Here is a 23,822-nt window from a genome sequence, read left to right on the forward strand (position 1 = left end):
CAGCAACCAGACGGGGGAGAAGTCCCACCACGGCACAAATGCATCATTACCACACGCATGAAACAAAAACACAAGGGTCAACATATTTGACTGGCAGCATAACTAGACAAGTAATTACGGATGATGGAAATGCACATTCAGCACTCTTATGGTATACGCTTCTAAAAACGTTGCGATAGACACGTGGCTTTGCACCAAACCACCAGAGAAGACCAGAGCAACTGGCCTCGTAGGGTTTAAGGCCTTGGCCCAAGATGCTTGACAGGAACTCAGGAAATGTCATTTCCTACGTTTAGCAGGACAGCAAGAGAGCAGGGATGTGAGAGCGAGAGAGAGAGAGACGACTGGGAGAACGAGTGGGAGTTCCTAAGTGGGAACAGAGCAACTAGTGTTTCATATTACTGCAAAAAGAAGAGAAAGAGGGGAAGAGTTAATGTGGCCCAAGGCGGCGGTGGATCGCTTGATTTAGCGTGCTGCAGTATAGTGGGTTTATGGATTCTTTGAGAGAGGACAATGTACATCTCTGTAGTGCTGCTGGTACTGACTAAAGCTCTGCTCACAGGTAGGTTTGTCTTGTTTATTACAAAAAACAGTGAGCTTGCATGCAGCGAGTGCAAAAAATGCATCTCTAAATGCGTGACACAAAATCTAAAATTATAGGTTACGTTACTTTAAGATATAAGTAGGGGGGAAAATCACTGCAGTATGCTGAAGTTGAACGAGATCATTTCACACTTCTGACTAGTGACATAAAAATAAAAACTTCCGTCAACTCAGTAATATATTGCGTATTAGAATTGTAAGAATCTACTTTGTTGCCACTCTTGTCGCATTCAATTTGGGAGCATGCACAGAAATGCACAAAAACTTCCATCAACTCAGTCATGTATTGCGTATTAGGTTTGTAAGAACCTACTTTGTTGACAATTTTGTCGCATGCAATTAGGGAGAATGCACGGATACTTGGGGAGATTCCCAAACTAACCAAAGCAACACTGGGTGGCATCTGGTCCATGTTCTCTTGTTGTCTCTTCTTTTCAAGTCTGTTTTGAGCTAACTATATTGTATCCTACAAGCAGATTCCTTTTTTTATTTCTCTTTTGGCTCACACATCTTGTGTCCAGACTCCATGTCTCGAGCAGACGTGAGTTGCCTTAACTGGCTGCAGAACAAAACATCACTACCTGCCGGGAAGCAAAACAGCAGCACACAGGGAAAGCGTTTAGCAGAGGATGGGGCCAAATTTCCCTGGCTAAAAACATGACGACTTCAGAAGGAGCGGTGTGAATCTGGGTGTTCATGTAAACAAAATGCTGCCATTATGTTGAACTGGGAGGAAATCAAACACGCTGCATAAATAAAAAAGAAGAAATGAGCTAACAAATGTAAACAAGAACATGTGATGAAAGACATCATGGGGGCGCTCTGTGTATCTTTGTTAGTACAACTGCATTGTGGAAATTGGCTTTATTTTAAATCCACAGCTTGTACTCTTTAACTCTTTAAATTATTAACAACTTCTATTATCCACCATAAAAAAAAAAAAAAAACACAAACATGTAAATGTTTTTTTTTTTTTTTTTGGGAAGCTAGAACGGATCATTAACGTTTCCCTCCATTTTAATGGGTAACAATGTTTTGAGTTCAGAGCATGGTCACTAGATTAATTAAATGCAAGTTTCAAGAGACCAAAGAATAAGTTTCTCTATTTCCCTACAGAATTATTTATATTGGTCAATTAAAACTTGAAAATTAGTAACTATTTTTCTAACACTAAAACAAACTCTTTTGCACCTTTCTAATTACAAATTCAAATGTGAGCTCTCTCTTAGCCATTATTTGTTTTTATGTTTTGTCAACAGAAATATGTCATGCTCTGAACGTGACTGTGATCCCGGCGCCTGTGGTCTCGGCAACCGAGCGGGACAACCTGACACTGTCCTGCCTGGTATCTCAGAGAAAGAACGGCAGCAATCTCGTCCTCCGCTGGTTCTTCTCCCCTCTGGGTGCTCCCACCTCTGCGCCTCCTTTACCTCCCCCATCTCCTTCCCCCGCTGCCCCCGAGCCCTCCCAGGTCCTCATAGTCAAAATGGGCATCAAGAAAATCAAGCTGTACGGAAACTACACTCGCCACTTCCCCCAGCCCAAGTTTCGTCTTTATGAGCAATCGGAGGGAGAGGTATACCGCTTGAGGATTCTAAACGTGACTGGGACGGACCAGGGCTTCTACACGTGTCGGGTGCACGAGATAAGAAAGTACAGGAACATATGGAGATCATCGGCCAACGGAAGCAGCACTACACAGTTGACAGGTAACTCAAACAATTGCCTTGTGCGTGAGAGAGCTTAAGCCTGAAAACACCAGCTGCAAATTCAGTCCTCCAAAGGCCGAATTTGAAGGCCACATGACGCAACTTGACCTCACGCACCAGCAGTGTATAACTTCACTCTGCCTTCAAATCTGGCCTTTGTTCCCCAAGTGAAGGTCGCTTTGAGTCACACTTTTGCAACTTTTGTTGTATTTTCTGGTAGTCTGCATGCCCAATGCTCCAATGCTGCTTCTCACAGCTCAGTTTTAGAGCCACATTTTTGATTGTCAAGGAGATATCGTCGTGTGTGGTGTGCTATTTTGAAAATTGGTTAAGATGAGGCTTTCTGTTCTTTGTGGCTTGGCAATAGAACACTGTATTGGATCAGAAATGATTTTGCTGTTTTCTGAGATCTAAAATAAACATGAGAGGCAGGATTTATGAGAATAGGTGTGTCTTCTCACATCGCCGTCTTGCCAAACCCCAAGATGACTCGATTGTGGCCTATCCCCCAAAAAAAAAAAAATTAAATGAATGGACCAACCAGGACCTTGAGGTTAAGAAGAAAGAAAAGCTGTACGCTTGTAAAATAAACTGATTAGAGTTAAGTGTGTTGCCATAGCAGCAGTTAGCAAAATCAGACAAAAAAAAGGAAATGGATGGATGGAATTCTTCAAACAACAAACAATGAAGGCGTCCTTGATATATCCATTCTGCCATTCAATCTACAAAAACTCTGAACACATAACTTTTTTTCCAGACATTTTATGTGACTCTCTGATGACTTAAATGGGAAAGAAGTTCCCCAGCCCCAATGCAAAACAATGTTACTAACAAATCTACTGAGTGGCAAGATGGTTGTTGATGTCATGTTCTCACAGTAATTAACGCGAGAAGCTGAACGTTCATCACATTGCAATAAAAGTTCAACCATCTTCCAAACAGTTTCCATCATCTCCGCCCCAATACGCACATTATATATAAATCAAACAATCTGGCGTGTCGGGTTCGATTAAAAGAACCGTCAGTTATCAGCATCTTTTTAATCATCAGTTGATTCTGGCAAGCAAGTGAAGTCAAACACAGAATCCTCATACAGAGCCAAGAGAAACTGGAACGGAGAAGAGGGGGAATTCTGCTGTCATTGAATGGAAAACTTATTGTCTGGAATACCAGGGCATCCCTAAGTACCACAGGCATGAAATCCATGGTACGGAAAGAAGCAAACATTGAAAAAGCAAATACAGTGCTCTACTGTAGCTTGATCATTTGTCTTGAAGCCATGCCTCTCCCTCTATATGTGTGTGTGTCCCATTTCAGTGGTATTTCCATATAAAAACAATGAGCTCACACAGCCAAACCACATGCAACAATATCACTCTGTGAATGAGTGCGACCAAAGGTAGCTTGTTGCTGAGCTGGCCATGTTCACCATCTCCAAATAACATGACTTCAGCATTTTGAAAGCTCCTTTAGTTTCTCGCCCAAATTCTAAATTTCTAAATTGTTGTGGTAGCCGCGGTGTTGTCCGTCTGTCTATATGACGCGACAGCTCGACAGCCTGTTACAGCTCTTTTGCATACTTTTGGGCACTTTTAAGAACATTTGCACAGCGGAGGCATCTGCCAACGCCCTGTCCTACATTCAGGCCAGTGCCCCACTGACCACGAAGCCACGCGACCGCAGGCATCTCTGACATGTACTCGCCACAGAAGCATACAAGGGCTGACACTAAAAAGGCAAACAAATTCAAATGCTAAATCTGACTGAATCTTAAACTGGGGATCTCCTCTGTCTGATGGAAAAAGACTGATATGGAACGCTGGAACAGCTACGCCAGTGGGTGATGCCAAATTGTGTCAACATTTAATAATCCTTAATATTTGCATTTAAAAAGAGGGGCAAAGGCGTAATCACTCCTATTTGCGTATTATTATTTTTTTTTTGCAAAGCCAGATTTCTTTATATACATCAGCTCTCCAGCTGTACCTAATAAAATGGCCAGAAAGTGCCATTTGACTAAATGTATATATTTTTTCCCTCCTGTGACATTTATTAGTGCCATATTCACATGTGACAAGTCAATCACAGTTGATATATTTTACGAGTTTATGCGGCGTATGCATTTAAAAGACATATTAAAAAGTCATTAAGGGGTGCTTAGGTTAAGTCATTTATGTACGTAGCCTGCATTCATTCTCCTCAACCTTTTGCTAAATACCCCTGGCCTGTTCACGCCACATCATTCATTGACACATATGCACTGCAACGTCCTCATTCATTTATGGTGTGTGTGTGTGTGTGTGTGTATACCACTCACCCACCATTTCAGCCTTTTGTGATATTTCTGGAAACCACAGAGGCTGTCTAGCCTCGAGTGGGTCAGTTTCTTCAGAAAACAGCAATTTACAAAGATGCTTAGTCTGGACTGTTTCTCCTTCTTAAATGTTTTTTTTTTCTTCTCCTTTCTCCAGTGCATTTTACACCAGAGGCTCGTAGAGGTGAAGGAATTTGGCGTCTGTTATCAGGTATTCCCCCGGCCCTTAGCACTAATGTTGTTTCCCCAACTTTAATGGCCGGTTTTTAATGTTATTGTTCCAATGCGTTTGTCTTACTAGACGTGAACATGTGTGCCGTGCTGATCTGCTCGCTGGGCTTGCTCTCCATCTTCCTTTTCACTCTCACCATCACCATCCAGCACTTATACAGGAGACACAGGCTGAAAGGTCACTTCATTTGCCATCTGCAAAGGACATGAAACAATGCTGGATTAATAAAACCTTGAAGCACAATTCATTGCAGCATCTTGGACAACCTCAGACTTTTGTATTTTTGTTTCTCCACAGAAAGTTACCTTCTGGTCAAGTGTCCAGAGAGCAGGTACGATCAATGTGTCGTCATTAATACGAAACAAGACTTAACTTATTATTCTAAGTGTCGTCATCTCTGCTCCATGCAGCTCCGGAGAGACAGTAACCAGCTCCAGCAGTTCTTCTAGTTCCTCTCCAAGAGCACACAATAAATACAAGGTTCAGAAAAGTGATCTAAAAGTGGCGTTAAAACCCCCAAAGGTGCCTGAGGAGCCACCACCACTCACACCACCTGCAGGTAAGAACATCGGGATAGTTTGAGTTGTTTCACAAACATTGCAAGACAATGGGTCAACTCAGCAAAAATGTTTTTGCACCTTGAGTGTGAAGTGATGTCTGCGTCATAGTTTCCAAATGCTTTAAAGAAAAGCAAGGGCAGAATTTGAGGCTCCAGCCCCCTGTGATGCTAAGAAACTGAATGAGAAGGTTAAAATAACAACACATGAAGGTATCATTAGAGAGGCAGTATAATTCAATTTGCAGCACCATGAAAACAACAAGCTAGAGTAAAACAGAGAAGGAAACTTTATACTCTTATTTGAGCAAAGTCCCACGTCAAGAATTCAAGTTAGAAGCATCATCCGTAAAACAAATCAAAGGAGCTGCACATAAAAAAAAAAAGACAATTATTTACCTGTTTTTGTTTTGCAGTGCCTGTGGCTTCAAAAAGACCCCAGAAGCCCAAAAGGTCAAAGGTTCCAAGGAAGTCTGCCACTGTAAGTCTGTAACCTCAACATGTCCTCTTCTGATGTCAGTAATAGGACAAAATTAATTTAATCATTTTTAAAAGGCACTTATAAAATTATTGCAGCTGAAACATCCAAGAGGGAATATGTCTCATGACCGCGTGATTGTCTACAGGAGTTTATTGCTCCGACTTCATTCGGTTACGAGTGTGATAATTATATTTATCGCTATTGCTTCTCAAACACAATTATTTATTTAGGGTGCTTCACTGGTTTTATTTCTACAATTTAACTAGTAAGTTCAAACAGAAGAAAAGTAGAAGAAAAGTACTCCAAACATTTCTTTGTAATATTGACATCGTAAATTGATTTTTATACAAATTTTAAATTACATTTTTTATTACATTTATTAAATTAATTCTTGATTGGAATGAATTATTTTAAAAAGAAAAATCAATACATAGGACTGATCCACTGTCACGAAATAAATATATGCATGTATGCTGTCTTTTCCTATTCCTGTCTAAATCCCCCCAATCCCGTTGGCAGCATCAAGCACATAAGGATGACAGCCTGACATACGCGGAACTAGAGTTGGTCCGACCAACCGTGGAACCCCCAGCTTTGACCAGTCCAGACCCCGACCCTTCCAGCCCAGACACGGTGTACGCTCAGATCCTCTTCCAGGAGAAGCAGCTGTAAACACAGCAGCTCAGTCTGAACCCATGGATGTCTCACTACCTCCCGGAGAGGAAGACATGATTGGGTTCCGGAGTGAAGATGTGTATTTATGAACATGCAATCTGACAATAAGCATTTGTTTTTTTGCGTGTCTATGAGCACCTGGTTCCAGTCCAACACAGACATTTTTGAGGGGCCTTATTTTATTGTTTGCTTTGTCGGCATCTCTGGTCTGTGATCCAGATGTTCATAAGAATGCTCTGTTATTGCTGAGTGGGGGCTCAGGAGAGAAATCATTGTCAATGCTCCTTTTCCTCAACAGCACTGCAACCCTCAGCATTTTAAATAATAGTTTACAGTGGAAAAACCCTCCTTTATGACGGAGGAGATCTCATGTGCAAGGAAAAAGTGCCACAAAGTAAGACTTAAACCAATTTCCAACCAGGGGCCCATGTAAACTAAAAACTATCCGACAATCTTCAACATCTGATTGGTTAGTTAGAGCGAAACCTATTGCAGCCAACTTCAACCAGCAAAACACATCTGTAAGACTGACAAGCAGTGTAAAAGCACTGCGAAAAGAAAATAATCACACTGGCCAAAATAACTAAAAGAGGATGAGAGCGACACAAAATTAATTAATAACACATTATTGGAAACGTATTTTGACCAGTAGAACTATTCACAAAGTGGTAAAATGGTCCCATACCACAAACATTTTGCAGAGCTAAACACTCGCAGCTGGCCTGCTGAGCTTTAAGAATTAGCGCAAATAGTCACCAATAGCTACAAATGTTTAATTCAATTTGCAAGTCAGTATTTACATATAAAGGTACAGTACTAAGTATTCACATCCGAGGTAAGGTTCACTACTTTTCAAGTCTTGAGGCAAAGATTGAAGCCTCACATGAGCTTACTGGCAAGTCCAAGTGAAAACCCGACCCCAGGCGTCCCCTGCCAGCAGCGTCGCATGACTCCTACAAAAAAGACACTTTTGTAACCTACTCAACACAACATAATTAAGTCCACCGTTTTCAGTGTGTTATGTAAATACCTGGACACGGCCAACGCTGTGATAGCCGGATTAGTTTTGCTTCGATGCTGCGACGCAGCCTGACTTCTGTTCAGTTCCCGACACAACACCAGACGTCTCTTCCAACGTTTCACCTCCTGCGAGTTGCTCGCTATGGAATGATGATAATCAGTATTAGGTATTGCAATTACTTCTCAGTGGTCAATAGGCTGCCAAAGTGTAAAAAAATCCCTTAAATGTGAATGTTACGTTAAGAGTAGTCTAGGTGTAATTTGCCCAGCGCAATGCTGGAGTGAGGTGAAGAGGGGCTGTAACCAACCAACATATGCCAAATTGGATCTGGGTATTATTGCTTTCTAAATTATACGCGCACACGAACGTCAGCAGATTCACTCATCAGTGTTTACTGCCTGGATGTTTAATAACTTTATAACAACATCCTTCCTGCTAGCCCTAACACTAGCGAGGGATCTGAAAAAGCACACAGCTTGCTCGGAGAGGAGCGCTTCAAAATAATCATCTCACACTTAAGGATTTATCTAATTAGAGGCGTGATTTCCGTGTGAAACTAAAGAGTAAAAATACTTTGGGTGCAGTTTTCCACTCGGCCACTCCCTTCATCTTGTCTGTTATAAATAGATCTATATCGGATTGTGAAGCGAGCGGCATTACCGGCGCTCTCTGCCAGCGCTGTTGGGTCTCGCCCTGGGGACACGAGCTCTTCTGGAGGGCCAGTTAATTGTGTTCTGGTGTACTCGCTCCTCCATATCTATGTGAAAGACACATAACGAGTAGCAAAATCAGACATAATTCAACATAATAGCAAACGCGCACACACGCGCAGCGGGGTACGCGCACTCTCCATAACTCAAGGTAATAATAAAGTAATAATACCAATTGTGTGCATGTGTTGGCATTGGCACCCGTTCCCTCGCGGGGGCCTAATTTAAGAGTTTGCAGTTTGATTGCAGCAAGGCAGCATTATGCTTATATTAAACACACACAACCCATATGCTGTTATTATTACTTTGATGGGCACCAGGCCGCAACCTGAGACGCTAACAACAAAGTAATGACATGCGTTCAAACACTAAGCTGTATAAAGCAAAACAATAACTGCAATCTTGTACCTGTTATGGTCACAAAAAGTGCAGTGACTCTCAATTGGAGGTGAGTGAAATTTGTGGCCATATTTTCTTTATTATTCTGTAAGGTACTCCATAATACTTGCCCGTATGATGCCATCGCCACAGCCGGTGACCACGACATTCCTGGCGTCCCACTCATGTCGCTGTGTGAAGCTGACACAATGGATGTCAGCCCGAGGCCCACAGGAAGTGTCGGTGCAGGCCAAAAGTTGACCCTTCATCGTCCACAAGTAGAGCATAGGCCCAGCACATGACGCAATCTCACCCTTGGACAGAGCAGTGCAGCGTTAACGCCCTTCACAAAAACGGAGGAAATGCAACAAGCAGCCTCCCTTCCTTATTCGGTGAAAGGCGTGAAGACGTGATGGCGCTGAGCCAAACATAATATGACACAACTTACCGTGAGGTCATTTATAGCCACAGCATAGATGCTGCTTGTATGTCCCACCAGCTGTGTGATGTAGCTGAGCTCCTCCAGATCCCACAAGATGCAAGTGAGATCACCGGATCCGCTCACCACTAAGTTATGGACCTCAGACGCAGTCATGCATGTCACCACGTCAGTGTGGCCGTATAGCGGCTGTGGGTAAAAATGATATGCAGGACAGGGCGATTAAAAAAAAAAAATCTTACATATATTCATATCGTAATAAACGAAATGATCTCAAATCTGAACGAGATGAGTAATAGTCTGAATACAAATACACTACTGGAAAAGGATTTCAGAAGCAAATAAAAGAGGAAGGCCAAAAGGATGGATGTGTCTCAGATAGTGCTTTCTGAATTTTTTATTTTCCAATACGAAGCCAATTTAATTTTGTTTAATTTGGGTATGTATTTAGTCATACTCAGATTTCAAAATGTGTTTTCTTTGCTTACTTTATTTTTCAATATGAAGCCAATTTAATTTTGTTTAATTTGGGTATGTATTTAGTCATACTCAGATTTCAAAATGTGTTTGCTTTGCTTCCTTTTTAACACCCTGTATATATCATCAATGTAATTAAGGCAAGTACCAGATATGTTTTAAATAGGGACAAAATGAACACCAGTATTAATTTATATTTAATTTAATACAATTGTTTTGTTTCAATAGCAGGTGGGAGGCAACATCTAGTATTTTTACAAAAAAAATAGAATAACATTGAAAATATTATTATAGTTAAGGTCAAGTAAAATATTATTATAGTTTAGGTCAAGTAAATTTTAAAACAAAATGGGGATATTCAAAGAGTCAACAAGAATGTTACTGTATGTTTAAAAAAATAAACATGCAGCCAGACTCACCCGTCTGAGTTTCAAGTGGCTGACTTTGTCCTTGTTGATCAACACATCCCACACACAAACCACAGTGCTGCTTCCTGCAGTGATGACGGTCGTTGGGTTGGGTCGGACAGCACATGTTGTTGCCCCCCAGGCACATAAACTCTCACACACGGCAAATGTCTTGAGGTGTACACAAACGCAAAAGACATGAGGACACAGTACTGTTATTGAGGATTTCTATGCAACATATATTGTAGCATTGGATCTGCAGTCATTTCATTTTGCTTTCACTCATGCACAAAGACATTAAACAATTACCTTTCCAGTAGTATAATTTCCAAAGGTGCAACTGTTGTCAGGGAAACCCCAATTGAAGGACCAGCTCAATGAAGGAGACAGGAGGAGTCGGTTTCTCTCCAGGATCACCACCTCTTTTCCCAAACACACTATTTGACCCACGGGACCTCTTGCTAGTTCTGAAGAAATATCATAATGTTATGTGACAGTGAGTGTGGCAGGGAATGACGACAAAAACATGTTACCTAAAACCTATCATTTATCTATCAATTTAATTTGTTAGCAATTGTGACCTAGCTTTGATTTAAAAAACAGGATTGGACTACGCTGAGTCAGCTCATGCTTATATAGAATGTCATTTGATAAATCACAGATAATGTCAGCTGCCAGATTACATCTGGCAAACACCGGTATCCTAGTTGGCTTCAAAAGTTGCATGTTTGTGTGTGTGCATGCGTGTACGTGTGTGTGTATGTATGCGTGTGTGAGCGTGCGTGAGTGTGTGTGTGAGAGACTGTGTGCACGCAGAGCTGTAATTGCTCCTGTAATTGACCTATCCGTACAAGCACAAATCATTACATCCTGTCACCAGCTCTGCACGGAAAATCCCCAGAAAGTAGCTAAGACCCGGCATCCCTCCTCCTATTCATCTCTATCTGCTTATTGATCAGATCAGACACTCTAAGATTTAATATGAAATGTAATATGCAGGAATCTCTCCCTGAGCATTTGCAGATTCATCTCCTCTCCCTCAGTGGGCCTGTAGGGATATTCAGATTATTAAGTAGAGCTCAGCAAAAGAGTCATCTCCATATCGTAGTTCACAGATAGTGCCTTCCTCTCTGTCCATAGCGTAAATTAAAATATGGATGCTCTCGCGCCGTTGCAACGATCCCCCGGAGACCGCGACACATCTTGTATACAATAATTGGCGTCAAACGGTGTGAGATAAAATAAAGGCGGGGAACAACACAAAGTGGTGGCAGATGGAGATGACAATAATTGCATGCTATTTTATGGATTGTAACAATAACAAACAGAAGGGCCTAAAATGTATGTGCGAAACCAGTTAAATTCATTATTATTGTCAATAATTTAGAATTCATTCAATAACAGTTTAATAAAAATAAATTTAATGCATACTTGTTTTATTTCACTATTTTTAGTATCGTACATAGTAAAGAAACAAAGGTGGTCCAGTTTAAAGTATGGAGCAGGCGAATGTGGCCCCCCGGCCACACTTTGCACACCCCTTCTTCAAACGTACCTCGAAACGGTTGGGCAGTAGTCTTGAGTTTGTCAAGAGTGATGAAAAATGGAATTGGGTGAGATGGTGATGGCACTTCTTTCTTCGGATGGGGTTTAGTGAAGAGCTATGGCAAGAACACAATTTTGTTTTTGTTTTTTTTCATTTGGGTCACCAATGTGCAAACATTTTTTTTACCTGTTTGGGAATTTGGCCAAAGTTGCTGACATATCCAAAGATTGTGCTCCTAATCAGCGGATCTTTAGCATCTTGCCGACCTCTCTGGGCATAAAAGTAAGGATGGAAGGTGTTGACACTTTCCACAGCAGCGGGCCCTTGCTGTCGGTAGCCAAAGATCAGGTCAATCCACAAGTGGAGGTGTGCGCTCACGTAGTCACTTTCCAAAGCCTGTTATATAAAACACAGTTTATTGTTGCAAACCACTACACTGGCATGCACAGCGTCGTAATTACAGTGAGGCTAAAGTCATCCGTCAAACTTTTAATATGAAACTAGAGCAACACTTATTTTAAAATGCACATGCAGTCCAATTAAAAAAACAACACAATGTTTTTCTTGAAAAGTCCATTCACAAGTAAGATGCTGCATAGTTATGAGCGTTATCACCATGTTGGCATTAAAGACATTTGTCCGGAATTAGCTAGAGATTGTTTTTGAAGAGTTAATAAAGAAAAAGAGGACATAAGGACCTGCAGCATGCCTGCAAATATTCTTAATCATCCCACCCTAGCGTAACAGGGGAAAAAAACTCATACTGAGGATATATTGTCCGAATTTAATTTGTGTACGGAAGACAAATAATCTTCAAAAGTTACTAAATTTATGCTCATGATTGAGTAGATTGTGCCATGAAAACAGTGAAGATACCCCAAGATAGATAGATGAAGGAAGCCTGCAGACATGATGCATTGTGGGAAAAAAGAAAGGCCCGCTTTGGGTTGTGCTGCTATGTTTTTATTGAAAAGCAAGAGAAGTGGCCGATATGAGAAATTTGAGGATAACATTTGTTTAGTGATGAACAGCAATATTTGGTCTTACGGGAAAACGCCTATTAAGTTAAGTAAGTGTCCGAAAGTGAGGGGGTGAGGTCACTGACCTCACGCTGGATTCTAATGAATTCCTGAGGGTCATCCTTGGCCCATGCCGGTAGCTCCACATCTCCGAGAGCGGTTCCGTCCGCCATGCAGCCTAAAAGAAGATTTGTGTTATATCTAACACGTTTTGCAAATGTTTAATGGCCTACTTTTGGGATGAGATCAACTAAATATTGAACTAAAACTGATATCGTCAATTGAATAAGCCTTTTAGAGCCTTACCCAGCTGCATGTGGTTGGAGTTGAGCAGAAAGTCCGGCAGGTAGTAAAACTCCGGAATCAGCTCTCTGACGTCACTCATGTTATCTCGGGAGGCCGACTCCCATTCCTTGTTTACACTAAAAAACATCCGCTCGGGGATATCAAACCCACCCTGTGAAAAGAGAAGACAGATAAAGTAAAAACTTCCCGTTATGTTCTATTAATACAGTAGTCGGAGAAGGCAACCTCACAAAGGAAGCTTTTCATACTTCCGTAAATTCCTATAATCTGTGATGAAAATCTCATGAGAGGGAATGTAATTTAGGATAAAACAATTATTGAAATGAATGAAAATAGCTTATATATTGATAAACCAGGTTAGAGATGGAAATCCAGTTATGGATATTACAACACGACTGTTGTTCGCCTCAGCAGACAAAAAGACACCAGACTAGCATCTTTATTGCTTTATTCTGACTATCAAATATGCATGCCTTTTCATTATAATCAATTGGACGCCGTATTGGAAAACTTGCAACATCAATGGCTATCTTTTGTGGGCTGCTTTTGGATGCCTCATGCAATTATTTGCATATATATTGGAATCTTACGAGATTTCGTTTTCAAAAAGAGACAAAAACCAACAACAAATGCTGCACAAACAGCTTAACAGTTTATTTATTTTACTCCTTGAAATGTATTTATTTCTTAACAAAAAAAATGTGTGAGCTGCAGATTTTGAATACGACAGTCTGTGCACTGACAAATTAGCAGCTGACTAATATTTTTAATTTCATCTACATTTCTATTCATTACAGCTGCTGTATACTCATTTTAATTATTCTAATCACTAATAAAGACCCTTTCCATACATTCAGAAATCCCTTCATATTTGTGATGTGACAGCTTGATTAAATGTTTTTGTTACATTTTTATAAATGATGAGGTGAATTAATGTTCTGGATGATGAACAACTCATTGAATCAAAGATGAAAGTTCCCAAATGATCTAATTTTCGCACAAGATTGACTAATAATGACAGTGTATGTTCGTGCTTACAATTTATGTTGTGTTATACCTGCAGTGTCTGAAAGGTATGAGAAAAAGGCTCCATGCGAACAAGGAAGGAGGCCACAATGATGGCTGAAGAATAGTGGGTACAGTAGTGGCATCGTGCTGACAAACCTCCTAAAACAATTGAAAAAGAACACATGGGCATGTTGAATACGAGGTGTAATCCATTGCCAAATATAAGAATTAAGGAGAAAAAGAAGCTGGAAAGATACCTTCACCCTCACTATGCTCCGCTTCTTCATATCTCTGGATGAACATCTGCTTTCTTTTCTCTGTCTGAGCGCCCATTGGTTTGGACAGGTCTCGGAATGTTGCGGGATCTGACAGGTCCAGTGTCTGGGTCAAACGTTAGATAAACGTTTACATTAATAAATCACTCGTTACATCTTATTTCAGTTTGCGTGACTGTTAATTAAAAAAGATAAATAGTCATTGGTATGGTTGAGAGTGCAGTGATTTGTATGCAGGGTCTCTCAAGTGGTATGTAAAAGAATTACTGAGTTCAAACTTTGCATAATGCTGCATTAACTGTAAAAAATATTTTAAATTTAGCCTGTGTGATCATTATAGCGGGACTTGGAAAGCTACATTTTTAGGTGGTACATGCTGTGACATGTTCGAGAGCCACTGGCCTAGATTAGAAACTGTACCTCGGACTTGTAGTCAGCTAGGACCCAAGGAAACACAGGATATTGCATGAGGTCATTGTATGTTCTTCCACCAAGAGTATTCAAATGCATCAAGTACTCGAAGTTACTGATCTCCCCTTTCTGTGGGCCGAAAACGTACACAGAGGTAAAGAAGACATCAAGAAATGTTCAAAGAAAAGATAAAGAAAAAAAATTGGCGTGCATGGAGAATGACATTAGTCTTTACTTAGCGTCAATGATGTGAACACAGTAATTATACTTATTTGAAAGATGATGGAGACCGGAGGGCAACATTACTACCTAATAATGCTTATTCTCCCATTTTAATTGACTGTATTTTAACCTATGAGTCAGATTTTCTGAGGACAGATGTTGCTTACACATTGATCTGGTGCACAAACAAGACTTAAAGTGGATACAAAAAACAGAAGAGATCCTCATCTGAGTCATACCTGCCATTTAACAAGGGTTGTCTTCTCAACCACGGGAGTCTTCCTGATGCACAAGAAAAAAAGTGGCTTGTGTTAACGCCATAGGAAAAATGTTATTGTTGTTTTTTAAAAAACACATACGTATTTGTTTTACTCGGTTCCAAGCGACTGGTGAGGATAGGAACTGTAAAACAGCAACATTTGTGTGATGTGGACCTTTTTTTTTTTTTTTTTTTAAGTATAGACCGCTGCGGTACATTTCCCAATTCACACAGTTAATTGATCTGCTCAATTTTATCCTGTTTATGGGTAAACCATTTCAATCATTTCAATTGTAGAATAAGCTTTCCCTTCAGTGTCGCTCCAACAGTACTTTCATTATTTGCAGATCTTATTACTGAATTATTTTCGGTTCTTTTTTACCCTGACCCTCAAAGCTCAGTGTTACTCAAGCAAGTGATCAAGGCAGATGGTCACAATGTTTTTCTACTCTTCTAGTGTTTTATCAGTTTGCTTTATGCCCAATATAACAAGAATTTGTTAATGTCCTGCTGGGTAAAAGAAAGGTGACTTTTTTTTTTTTTTAGTTGTGATGTGTCAATAAAATTCTTGAGATTATTTTTTTCAAAAAATCAATTAAGAAAAGCTAACTGACCAATAAATTTAGTATATTATGTGCATTGTGTGAATAATACAGTTTTAACTTGAGCTTTTAGTTTAATGGACTTAATTAAAAATATTCGATATTATGTTCTCAAACGGATGGGGAATAACTTGACTTTATTTCCACATTCTAAATTACTCTAAGGAGGACGTAAACATATGAGGTCCAATAATTTCAACACATATGAACTTGGAACACACCTATTGTTAATATTAACAATAATAGTAGGTAAGTGGTGAACACAGTTCGTGCAGGTTATTTATGTCGTAACGCGCACAATGGGTCTATGCATTTCAAGCATTTGCTGTTGACTCAACAAGTAAATGCAGGCCGGCTGAAATTCGGAGTTCAAATTATTGGTGAACTCAGATTCATGTTAACAATAATAGGCGACTTTCACTGTCACGTTCGAGGTGACGTCATCGCTTTCCACGACGACAGTTTGATGACGTCAAACGTAAACAAACTGCGGATCGGAATTACCGATACAATCGCTGCGGTTGGTTATAGGCATTTATATTACAGGATAGGTTACATTTAATTGCTTAGTGTTACATTAAGCTTCTAGTTAAAGAGTTAAAGACTATATATATATATATATATATATATATATATATATATATATATATATATATATATATATATATATATATATATATATATATATATAACAAAGTAATAACTGACAGTGTATATATATATATATATATATATATATAACAAAGTAATAACTGACAGTGTTTAATTGTTTCCATTACTTCCACACTGATAGTTAATCTACGCAAGCATGCATATCTATGTGAGATCGTAATGAACATTTCATAAAGTAATTTACTCGCACAAGACAATCTATCCAAGTTGTTTAATTCAAATTAGGAGAGCATTCATTTGCTCCGGAAATCTGCTTCCCCCTCTGTGGGCCCGTAACGTGACAATACAACCCTGCTGCCAAGGACCCCGCGTTGCTTAGTAACAATGCCAAACAAGAGAAAACTTGCATTAGCCGTGCGCAGGAAAGAAAACATTGCATTCCCGAGTTTTCCTCCCAACTTTGAGGATTACAATCACCAGGTATTACCTCAGTACATTGTCTACATGCTGACAACTAGTTTGTTGCGATGGTCAAACCAGCGTTTCCTTTTTTGGCACAGCTGCTGGTAGGCTTTTGAAACGGAAGACTATCATCACTTTGTTAAATCGGAATTGGGAATACATGACTATGGTGAGTAAAAAAAAAATCATTTATGTTGATATTAGTCAAGTATAATAGAACAGATACATTTCTAAGACTTCACACTTCATCCAATAAACCCTGAACAAATTATTTTGTAAGCCCACACTAAATCAATCATTGGCTTTGGCCCAGTATGTGTTATCTAATTGCAGGCAATAATTTCATGCAATAGTTTTCTATAGGAGGTTATAATAGAACAAGCACCAGTGGATAGCCCCTCTCATCCTGAGGATGATGAATGAGGCGAGAGAGGGCCTTGGGGTGTAACACAGACACAAACACTGCGTACCTTGCTCTCTTTGACAGGAGGGGGGTAAGCCTTCATCACATGCAAAATATCCCATAACTATCATTTATCAAAGTCCTGATTTTGACTTTTCACTCATGTACATCTACAGTGAAGTTGTGTATGTCATTACACTTGCGTGTAACCCCTCGCACCCCAAATAAATAAACACGCACTTCCGTTCCTGGCCAAACAACACACTCGGTGATGGAGCATCCGCACTCATTTGTTTTTGCTGCATTACCCAGTGTCGCCTCTCCGCGATTGTTCCCCAGCATTAGCCTTAATTAGAGAGTCGTGCTCTTAAATACCCCCATGGGCAACACCGGGTGAGCGCGTGCTAGTTCAAACATAACACTGCGCGCGCAAACACACACAAGCTCTTAATTCCTCAGAGAGAATGCTTTTCCCATTGCCGGCGGTTATACATGAGCCTTTTTTAGTGTGTGAATAAATCACATCAGCCATGCACATCAATGCACACTGCAAATGTATTTTAAATGTTGATATAAGCCCGAAATGGTGAGCTCAATCATGTGATTATTCCCTGTGTGTGTTACAGCACCATGCCCAAAAGGAAAGCAAACACAGGGACACAGGTGACACTCAAGTATGCCAAAAAGGCCATCCGGATGAAACCCGACGGCTGGCGGCGACTCACACTTAGCAACATGGGCATAACCATTTTCCCGAAGTGTATCCTCAAATTGACTAATATGGATGAGTTGGATCTCAGTCGCAACCACATACAAAAAATCCCAGAGGGCATCGGGAAGTTGTCATCGCTCAAGTGGCTGGACCTTCACAGCAACAAGCTGGAGTCTGTGCCCGAGTCCATTGGTAAACTGGCGGGCTTGACCTATCTCAACCTCTGTAACAATCGTCTCACCTCGTCAGGTTTGCCCACTACGCTGGCTTCCCTTAAAAACCTGACGAGTCTAAATCTGGGGTTGAACAAGCTGGATGACCTGCTTCCTACGATGGTCCCTATGGAGAGCCTCCAAGAATTAGGCTTGTTCGACAACCTCTTCACCCACCTCCCAGACTTTGTGAACGCACTCCGCAATCTGACTAAAGTCAACATAAAACGAAATCCCTTGCTGATAGTGAATGAGGACGGCGAGGAGATGGAAACCGAAAAGTCAGATGACGGTGTGTACTTTGTCCACGAAAGTAGACTGTGTAGTGTGTGTCTGAAAATATGTAAAGACCCAGGAGGAAAGCATTTGAGAGATTGCATGAGGGAAAGGTTTGAGGACAAAAGGTCTTTTTCGGGACTCGGTACACCGAACTCGGTGGCTGCGGTCAATCAGGATGTGTGGAGAGTTAAGAAACGAGAACACTTTCAAATGTTGGAAAGCAATATTTAGGTATGAAAGCATTTGCTGTGTCAGTAAATGACTGTTTCTTAACTACCTGGCATTAGCGATGATGTCAGCAACGCCTCTGCCTTTTAATGATGAGACCACCTTGCACAACCTGCAAGACAGATTGTAGAGCAAGGTAACACTCATGTCAAGAGATTTCACATCCATCATTCGGAGAAGTCTTTTTACCGTTGGTATGCAGAGACATGGTCTTTATTTATAAACACCAAAAAGGCTGAGTGGCCATTTTTCATGAAGACCTCAATGGCATTGTCCTATGAAAGAAGACAGTGTTTTACTTTAAGGCAGTGCTTCTCAATTATTTTCTGTTACGCCCCCCCCTAGCAAGAAGAAAACTATTCGCGCCCCCCCTCCCCACCGTGACTATCCTAACTTGTCTTGTAAGTCGTAAAATGTTGCACTGTTGCAAACGTGACAGAAGTAACAATGAGAGCGCCACTGCCCCCTGCTGTAGTAAACGCGCAATTACACTTTATTCTAGTACTGCCAAAATAAAAGCCTGTTCCCCAGGGTCACACGCGCCCCCCCAGGAATAGCACCGCGCCCCCCAAGGGGGGCGCGCCCCACTATTTGAGAAGCACTGCTTTAAGGTAACATTGCATGGTACTCATTTTAAAGGCATTTCAACTTCAAGATCAATGATGGAAAATGCATGTGTTTAGCATATTAAATGTATTACCTAACGTCAACATCTAAAGTTGTGTTTACAGAACTTTCAGCTGACCCAAATAAGAAATTTGATGACTCCCCAGGAAACAAACAAAATGATACCATCAACATATGCATCAAATTACAGAGAAATGAAAGATGATTCAGTGCAAAAAATGAGAATCAAAAACCCCTTTGTCAGTGTTATGTCACAGGTGTCAAACACGTGGCCCGTGGACCAGATTGGTTTCTGTTCAAAACTATTTTAGCCATCATCAAAGGATAACACTTGCACACGTCTGTATGCTTCGAGGGATTGGTGTTAGACGATATTGGTGTTGATTTTTCATTTTGGATGTCATTAAATCCGCCCCTGTTTACACAAAAGACTAACAATTATGCATTCTGTCCTTTACTGTCCGAAATAGATACGTAAAACATAGAAGTTGTGTTCAGCTAATGCACAGTATGGTCTGTGCTTTTTTTTTTTTATGCCATGCTCCGGCATATCTTTGGTATATTGTTTGTGCCTAAATGGGAACCGCTTTTTTGTCTCTCTTAAAATAATCTCTTTGGGTTTTTTTTTTTTTTTTTACCAAACGTGCATTTTGTAGAGTATGGTTGAATACTATATTTATTTCAAGTTATCCTCAGTCAAACAAAACTGAATTGTAAACTAGTCAAATCATCCTTTTAAAAATCACATTTCATATATATGAATGTATGAAATTCTCAGTGTGGGATATTTCACCTCTAACAAGAAGCGCATAAATCGGGCTTCCTTGATATCCTCATACAGCCAGTTTCTGCAGCTGGATCTTGATTCCTTACTCAGCATGCTGGAGATGAAGGAATCCCTCACACTGTAGAAAGAATTTTGAGGCTCAAACGTGTTGTAGCGCAATTAAAAATGCACACAGTCGTACCTGCTGGGATGGTGCTTGGTGCAGCAAACGTCTCCAGATGGAGTCAGAGTGAATCCTTCGCACAAGAGTAGACTTTCTTTGGTGAAGAGCAGCACCCCTTCCGTCACTTGGAGGCCGCTCACCATCACAACACACATCTTTGCTATGACCTAAGCAAAAGATTCATTGAGCACATTGCATATTCAGCCAACACTTGATTGATCATTTTAATCACATATTTTAATCATTATTAAAAAGACACCATTGAGCACTTCATTATGGAAGCTGATTGATGGGGACGAGAAGGTCTGGCCCCTTTTCCAGCACCTTCATTCAACACCAAAAGGACCCACATGCTGCTTTCAGGGCTGGTTGGAGCTAATGCTAAGTGCATAGTGTTAATGTGCGTAATTCTATTGTCTCTCCCCTCATTTCACAGTGAGTGTGCACACCTGGCTGCCCTGCTGTGTTGGCCCCTCTGGGACGCAGAGCCCAAAAACCATATGGGGCCCCAACATAGCTGCAGGGCCCTCACAATTTATACTAATCAAATCAGACTCTCTACCCCCCCCCCCCCCCCCCCCCAGACATAAGAGTCCCACTTGTGAAGGAGGAGGAGGTCTTGCCTGGCCATTATTAGGGGAATTAATCACTGTCACATACACAATGGGCAACCTGCTAAACGATCAGAACCTCTTGTCTGAACGCACACAAACGTATGTGCTATGATGAATAGGGTCACGTGAAAGCCTTTAAGAGTCAAAGTGAGTCTCAGAGACACGGCACATCATTTTTACCCATGGTTAGATTAAATGGCAATATCCATTAGCAAACACAAGCTGCAATTCGCTCGATTGGCTCTAACAATGACTACGTAGATTTCATTAAAAAAAAAAAAATAGCTGGAATTATTATCAGCAACAATTGAATACATAACAAAAAAATGTGTTTGCTTATCTGTGTATTGTGCAGGAGACAGATATGCATTATGAGTCCGAGAGAGATTTAGCTGCTGATTGGAAGGAGAGAAAAGAAGGACTTTATTGACAGAGCTTAATGTCAGACCATTGATTTCTCCCCACACACATTACTGTCATAATCACACTATTGGCGCTGGAAAGCTAATTATGCGTGGGTCTGCTTTTGTGTGTTACTGTCCGCGTTGTGTGTTAATCTGTAGCCGTGTGTGCGTGTGCATTTCTCAAAGCTAATGACTGTGTTCATTTGACAGGATGCTCAGCAGGACTCACACACTTGAACCGCTGCGAGACAACTACACAGATCACACACTTACTAAGCAGATGTAAGACAGCTTGCATCACCTCCTACTGTTTTTATTAATACATCTGTCAGAAACATTAAAAGGCGCGGCTGGTTGCCAGCGCAAAGAGAATCCTTGTCAACATGTGCTGTGCAACTCAGCTGAAAAGAGCTGAACTGGGCCTTACTCTAATGAGGAAAAATGAAATCCTGATAGCTGCATTGAGCAATTAAAGTGCCTCACTCTATTACTGATAATTATTATGATGATGGCCAGCATACTACGATAGACTTTTGTGCCACAGTACCTCCTCTCCGTGATGCAGCTCCTGCAAGATGATGCGAATGTCAGCGCAGGTTTGCGTGTGTGAGCAGGGCTCAGAGGTGAAGCGGTCCACACCGTCTTTAGAGGCAGAAGGTGTTTCATTCAAAACAGGAAAAAAGGTCAGCTGGTTGCAATCCTGTCCTCTATCCTCATGTTCCTCTTGAGCTTCGGTGCCAATTTCACTTAGACTCTTTGGTTCTGGTACGAAGGGAAAACATGACATTGGCACTGAGCAATAATAATAATAATAATAATAATAACAATAATAATAAAAATGATAATAAGTCTTTTGTGTTTGTTTTACCAGTGTCAGGTTCTGGCCTGCTGTTGCTTTCTGCAGACGCGACCTTCCTCGAACCCAGCGAGAGGGCTCCTAGCACCTTCAGAAATATCATCAAATATATAATATATTATTTGGAGAATTTAATTTTTATCACCGTTATTTTCATAACCATTTTCGAATATTGCAAAGAATGAATCGGCCAATGTTCTTTTTTTTGTGATTGCGATAAAAGCAATGTGATGATGTCATCCGATCTGACTGTGGGATGAGCTAAGTGAAGGCTTCATACAGTTGCAATGTAAAAGGTGGTGATAGACAAATGCAGAATTATGTTAACGTGGATGAAAGCACAGCTAATATGTATTATCTCTATGGGGAAGTTTGTAAATTCACTTTCATCTTGTCAAAAAATACATATCTTGTTCGAACATTCAAATTCGGACCTGTTTTCTGCTCATGAAGAAAAAAAAAACTCTGTGTCAGACACTGCAGACAAACAGTCATAAATCCAAAGTATCCCAGCGAGACATATGCAGAGATTGCCTTTTGCATTTATTACTGTACCCGTCTGGATCGTCTCAATTCCTTTCTGCGGATGCGTAGTCGGGTGCGGTTGGGCCCTTCGGCGGCGTCTTGCACCCAGTCGCGATTGAGCAGCACGCCCGGACTCGGCCCAAACACAGCTCTCTCCCTCAACAGCTCTCCCTCCACAAACAGCCATTGGGAGTTGAGCTGATCCCATTCACTGGCTCGTAACTAGGTCACAACAAAAAGACGGACAACAAAGATAAAGCAATTGCTTTCAAAATACACTCCTAAAAATATTTTCTTCAAACCTGCAAGTGGTTTGTCCTCATATTCTCAAACATGCTATTCCCCCTTTGCTGGTGCGACTGCATGTGCGACAGAAACTCCTGCAAAAAGAAAAAAAAAAATAGTGCAAAGCAATCATTTCACGCACACAAACATTGTATATTCATATTGTTATTTCCTCATGCAATTACAATGCATTCATACAATTACATCGGCTCTAAATTGCATTCACAGGGGCCAAATAAGCTAGTGGCTACAGACTTACAATAACCCCTGTCTGAAAATGTAATCCTTTGTCGGTGTGATCTAATTAACATAAACATTAATATCAGTGAGCCACAGCACAGTAGGGGGCAAGGTAAATGTGCGTGTGTCGATTAAAAGAGAAAAGAAAAAATAACAAGCGAAGCTGTGTTGACACTGCAGGATGCTCATGTTGAGCAGACACACAGGGATCATATTCACACTGTTAACTGCTTCATTAAGCCCATCATCACAGCAGTGCTCGCTGAGAGACGAGTGAAACAACATGTGTCCATCCTCGCTGCTGACCCACGACGACCATTTCACTGAAGGAATGAACACGTAGTCACTCTTTATATGCACTCTTATTTACAGATGCTAATTTTGTGTTTTGGGGTATAACCTTGGAAATGAACAGCACAACAGGCAGCAAAAAAAAAACACACAAAAAAAAAAACAGTTTTATAAAAAGCAGCACAAATTAAACTCGTTCCGAAATAAACCCATGACAATCAAGTTTTGATTTGAAAAGCCTGCTGAAGAATGGAAACGGCGTAGCGTGTCGTTCGAAATGCTGTGCAAAGGGGGATTATGAAAATATTACAGAGAGGAGAGTAATAACGAAGTTTGCAAAGCGGGGCCGTGGCGTTACAGATAAACAGCAAGTCATCTTGCAATTTCATTCCTTCAATTGGACAAACATAAGTAATATATAGCATTAATTACCCTATTTAGTAGATAGGAGACTCATTGGCTTTTAAATGCT

The 23,822-nt window shown here is 40.7% G+C and overlaps 3 protein-coding genes across 5 annotated transcripts in view; 2 read left to right on the forward strand and 1 right to left on the reverse strand.

The window, feature by feature from the left end:
- The first annotated feature begins 293 nt into the window (after nt 1-293).
- On the forward strand, nt 294-6,911 carry vstm4a (V-set and transmembrane domain containing 4a). Its single transcript, XM_061284984.1, has 8 exons — nt 294-562; nt 1,863-2,312; nt 4,784-4,837; nt 4,928-5,035; nt 5,156-5,189; nt 5,269-5,417; nt 5,831-5,895; nt 6,415-6,911. Exons 1-8 carry the CDS (start codon nt 514-516, stop codon nt 6,565-6,567), a joined length of 1,062 nt encoding a protein of 353 aa, XP_061140968.1. The 5' UTR covers nt 294-513; the 3' UTR covers nt 6,568-6,911.
- A 418-nt stretch (nt 6,912-7,329) lies between these two features.
- The window catches only part of wdfy4 (WDFY family member 4), a 33,824-nt gene continuing 17,331 nt past the window's right edge, over nt 7,330-23,822 (reverse strand). For all 3 annotated transcript variants that reach the window (XM_061284982.1, XM_061284983.1, XM_061284981.1), the window contains exons 42-64: nt 22,837-22,914; nt 22,565-22,756; nt 22,022-22,097; nt 21,701-21,915; nt 20,154-20,302; nt 19,979-20,090; nt 18,748-18,833; nt 18,608-18,670; nt 15,029-15,071; nt 14,577-14,696; nt 14,139-14,262; nt 13,931-14,040; nt 12,874-13,024; nt 12,654-12,745; nt 11,735-11,944; nt 11,558-11,663; nt 10,312-10,469; nt 10,015-10,173; nt 9,128-9,307; nt 8,811-8,993; nt 8,252-8,348; nt 7,601-7,730; nt 7,330-7,523 (exon numbers count right to left, since the gene is read on the reverse strand). In XM_061284982.1, the coding sequence (XP_061140966.1) occupies nt 7,460-7,523; nt 7,601-7,730; nt 8,252-8,348; nt 8,811-8,993; nt 9,128-9,307; nt 10,015-10,173; nt 10,312-10,469; nt 11,558-11,663; nt 11,735-11,944; nt 12,654-12,745; nt 12,874-13,024; nt 13,931-14,040; nt 14,139-14,262; nt 14,577-14,696; nt 15,029-15,071; nt 18,608-18,670; nt 18,748-18,833; nt 19,979-20,090; nt 20,154-20,302; nt 21,701-21,915; nt 22,022-22,097; nt 22,565-22,756; nt 22,837-22,914 (2,898 nt within the window). In that variant the 3' untranslated portion in view covers nt 7,330-7,459. The remainder of the gene's footprint in view (nt 7,524-7,600; nt 7,731-8,251; nt 8,349-8,810; nt 8,994-9,127; nt 9,308-10,014; nt 10,174-10,311; nt 10,470-11,557; nt 11,664-11,734; nt 11,945-12,653; nt 12,746-12,873; nt 13,025-13,930; nt 14,041-14,138; nt 14,263-14,576; nt 14,697-15,028; nt 15,072-18,607; nt 18,671-18,747; nt 18,834-19,978; nt 20,091-20,153; nt 20,303-21,700; nt 21,916-22,021; nt 22,098-22,564; nt 22,757-22,836; nt 22,915-23,822) is intronic.
- On the forward strand, nt 16,661-19,155 carry lrrc18a (leucine rich repeat containing 18a). The gene is made up of 2 exons (XM_061284985.1): nt 16,661-16,893; nt 17,754-19,155. Exon 2 carries the CDS (start codon nt 17,758-17,760, stop codon nt 18,559-18,561), a length of 804 nt encoding a protein of 267 aa, XP_061140969.1. The 5' UTR covers nt 16,661-16,893; nt 17,754-17,757; the 3' UTR covers nt 18,562-19,155.

The sequence above is a fragment of the Syngnathus typhle genome, linkage group LG8, assembly GCF_033458585.1.
Source record: "Syngnathus typhle isolate RoL2023-S1 ecotype Sweden linkage group LG8, RoL_Styp_1.0, whole genome shotgun sequence".
Classification (NCBI taxonomy): Eukaryota; Metazoa; Chordata; class Actinopteri; order Syngnathiformes; family Syngnathidae; genus Syngnathus; species Syngnathus typhle.

Excerpts from the sequence above, each read along its gene's own strand:
- vstm4a (XM_061284984.1), top strand. The coding sequence starts at position 514 with ATGTACATCTCTGTAGTGCTGCTGGTACTGACTAAAGCTCTGCTCACA. Across the intron at positions 2,313-4,783 it reads CAGCACTACACAGTTGACAG|TGCATTTTACACCAGAGGCT; the intron begins GTAACTCAAACA and ends TCCTTTCTCCAG. Across the intron at positions 5,896-6,414 it reads TTCCAAGGAAGTCTGCCACT|CATCAAGCACATAAGGATGA; the intron begins GTAAGTCTGTAA and ends TCCCGTTGGCAG.
- lrrc18a (XM_061284985.1), top strand. The coding sequence starts at position 17,758 with ATGCCCAAAAGGAAAGCAAACACAGGGACACAGGTGACACTCAAGTAT.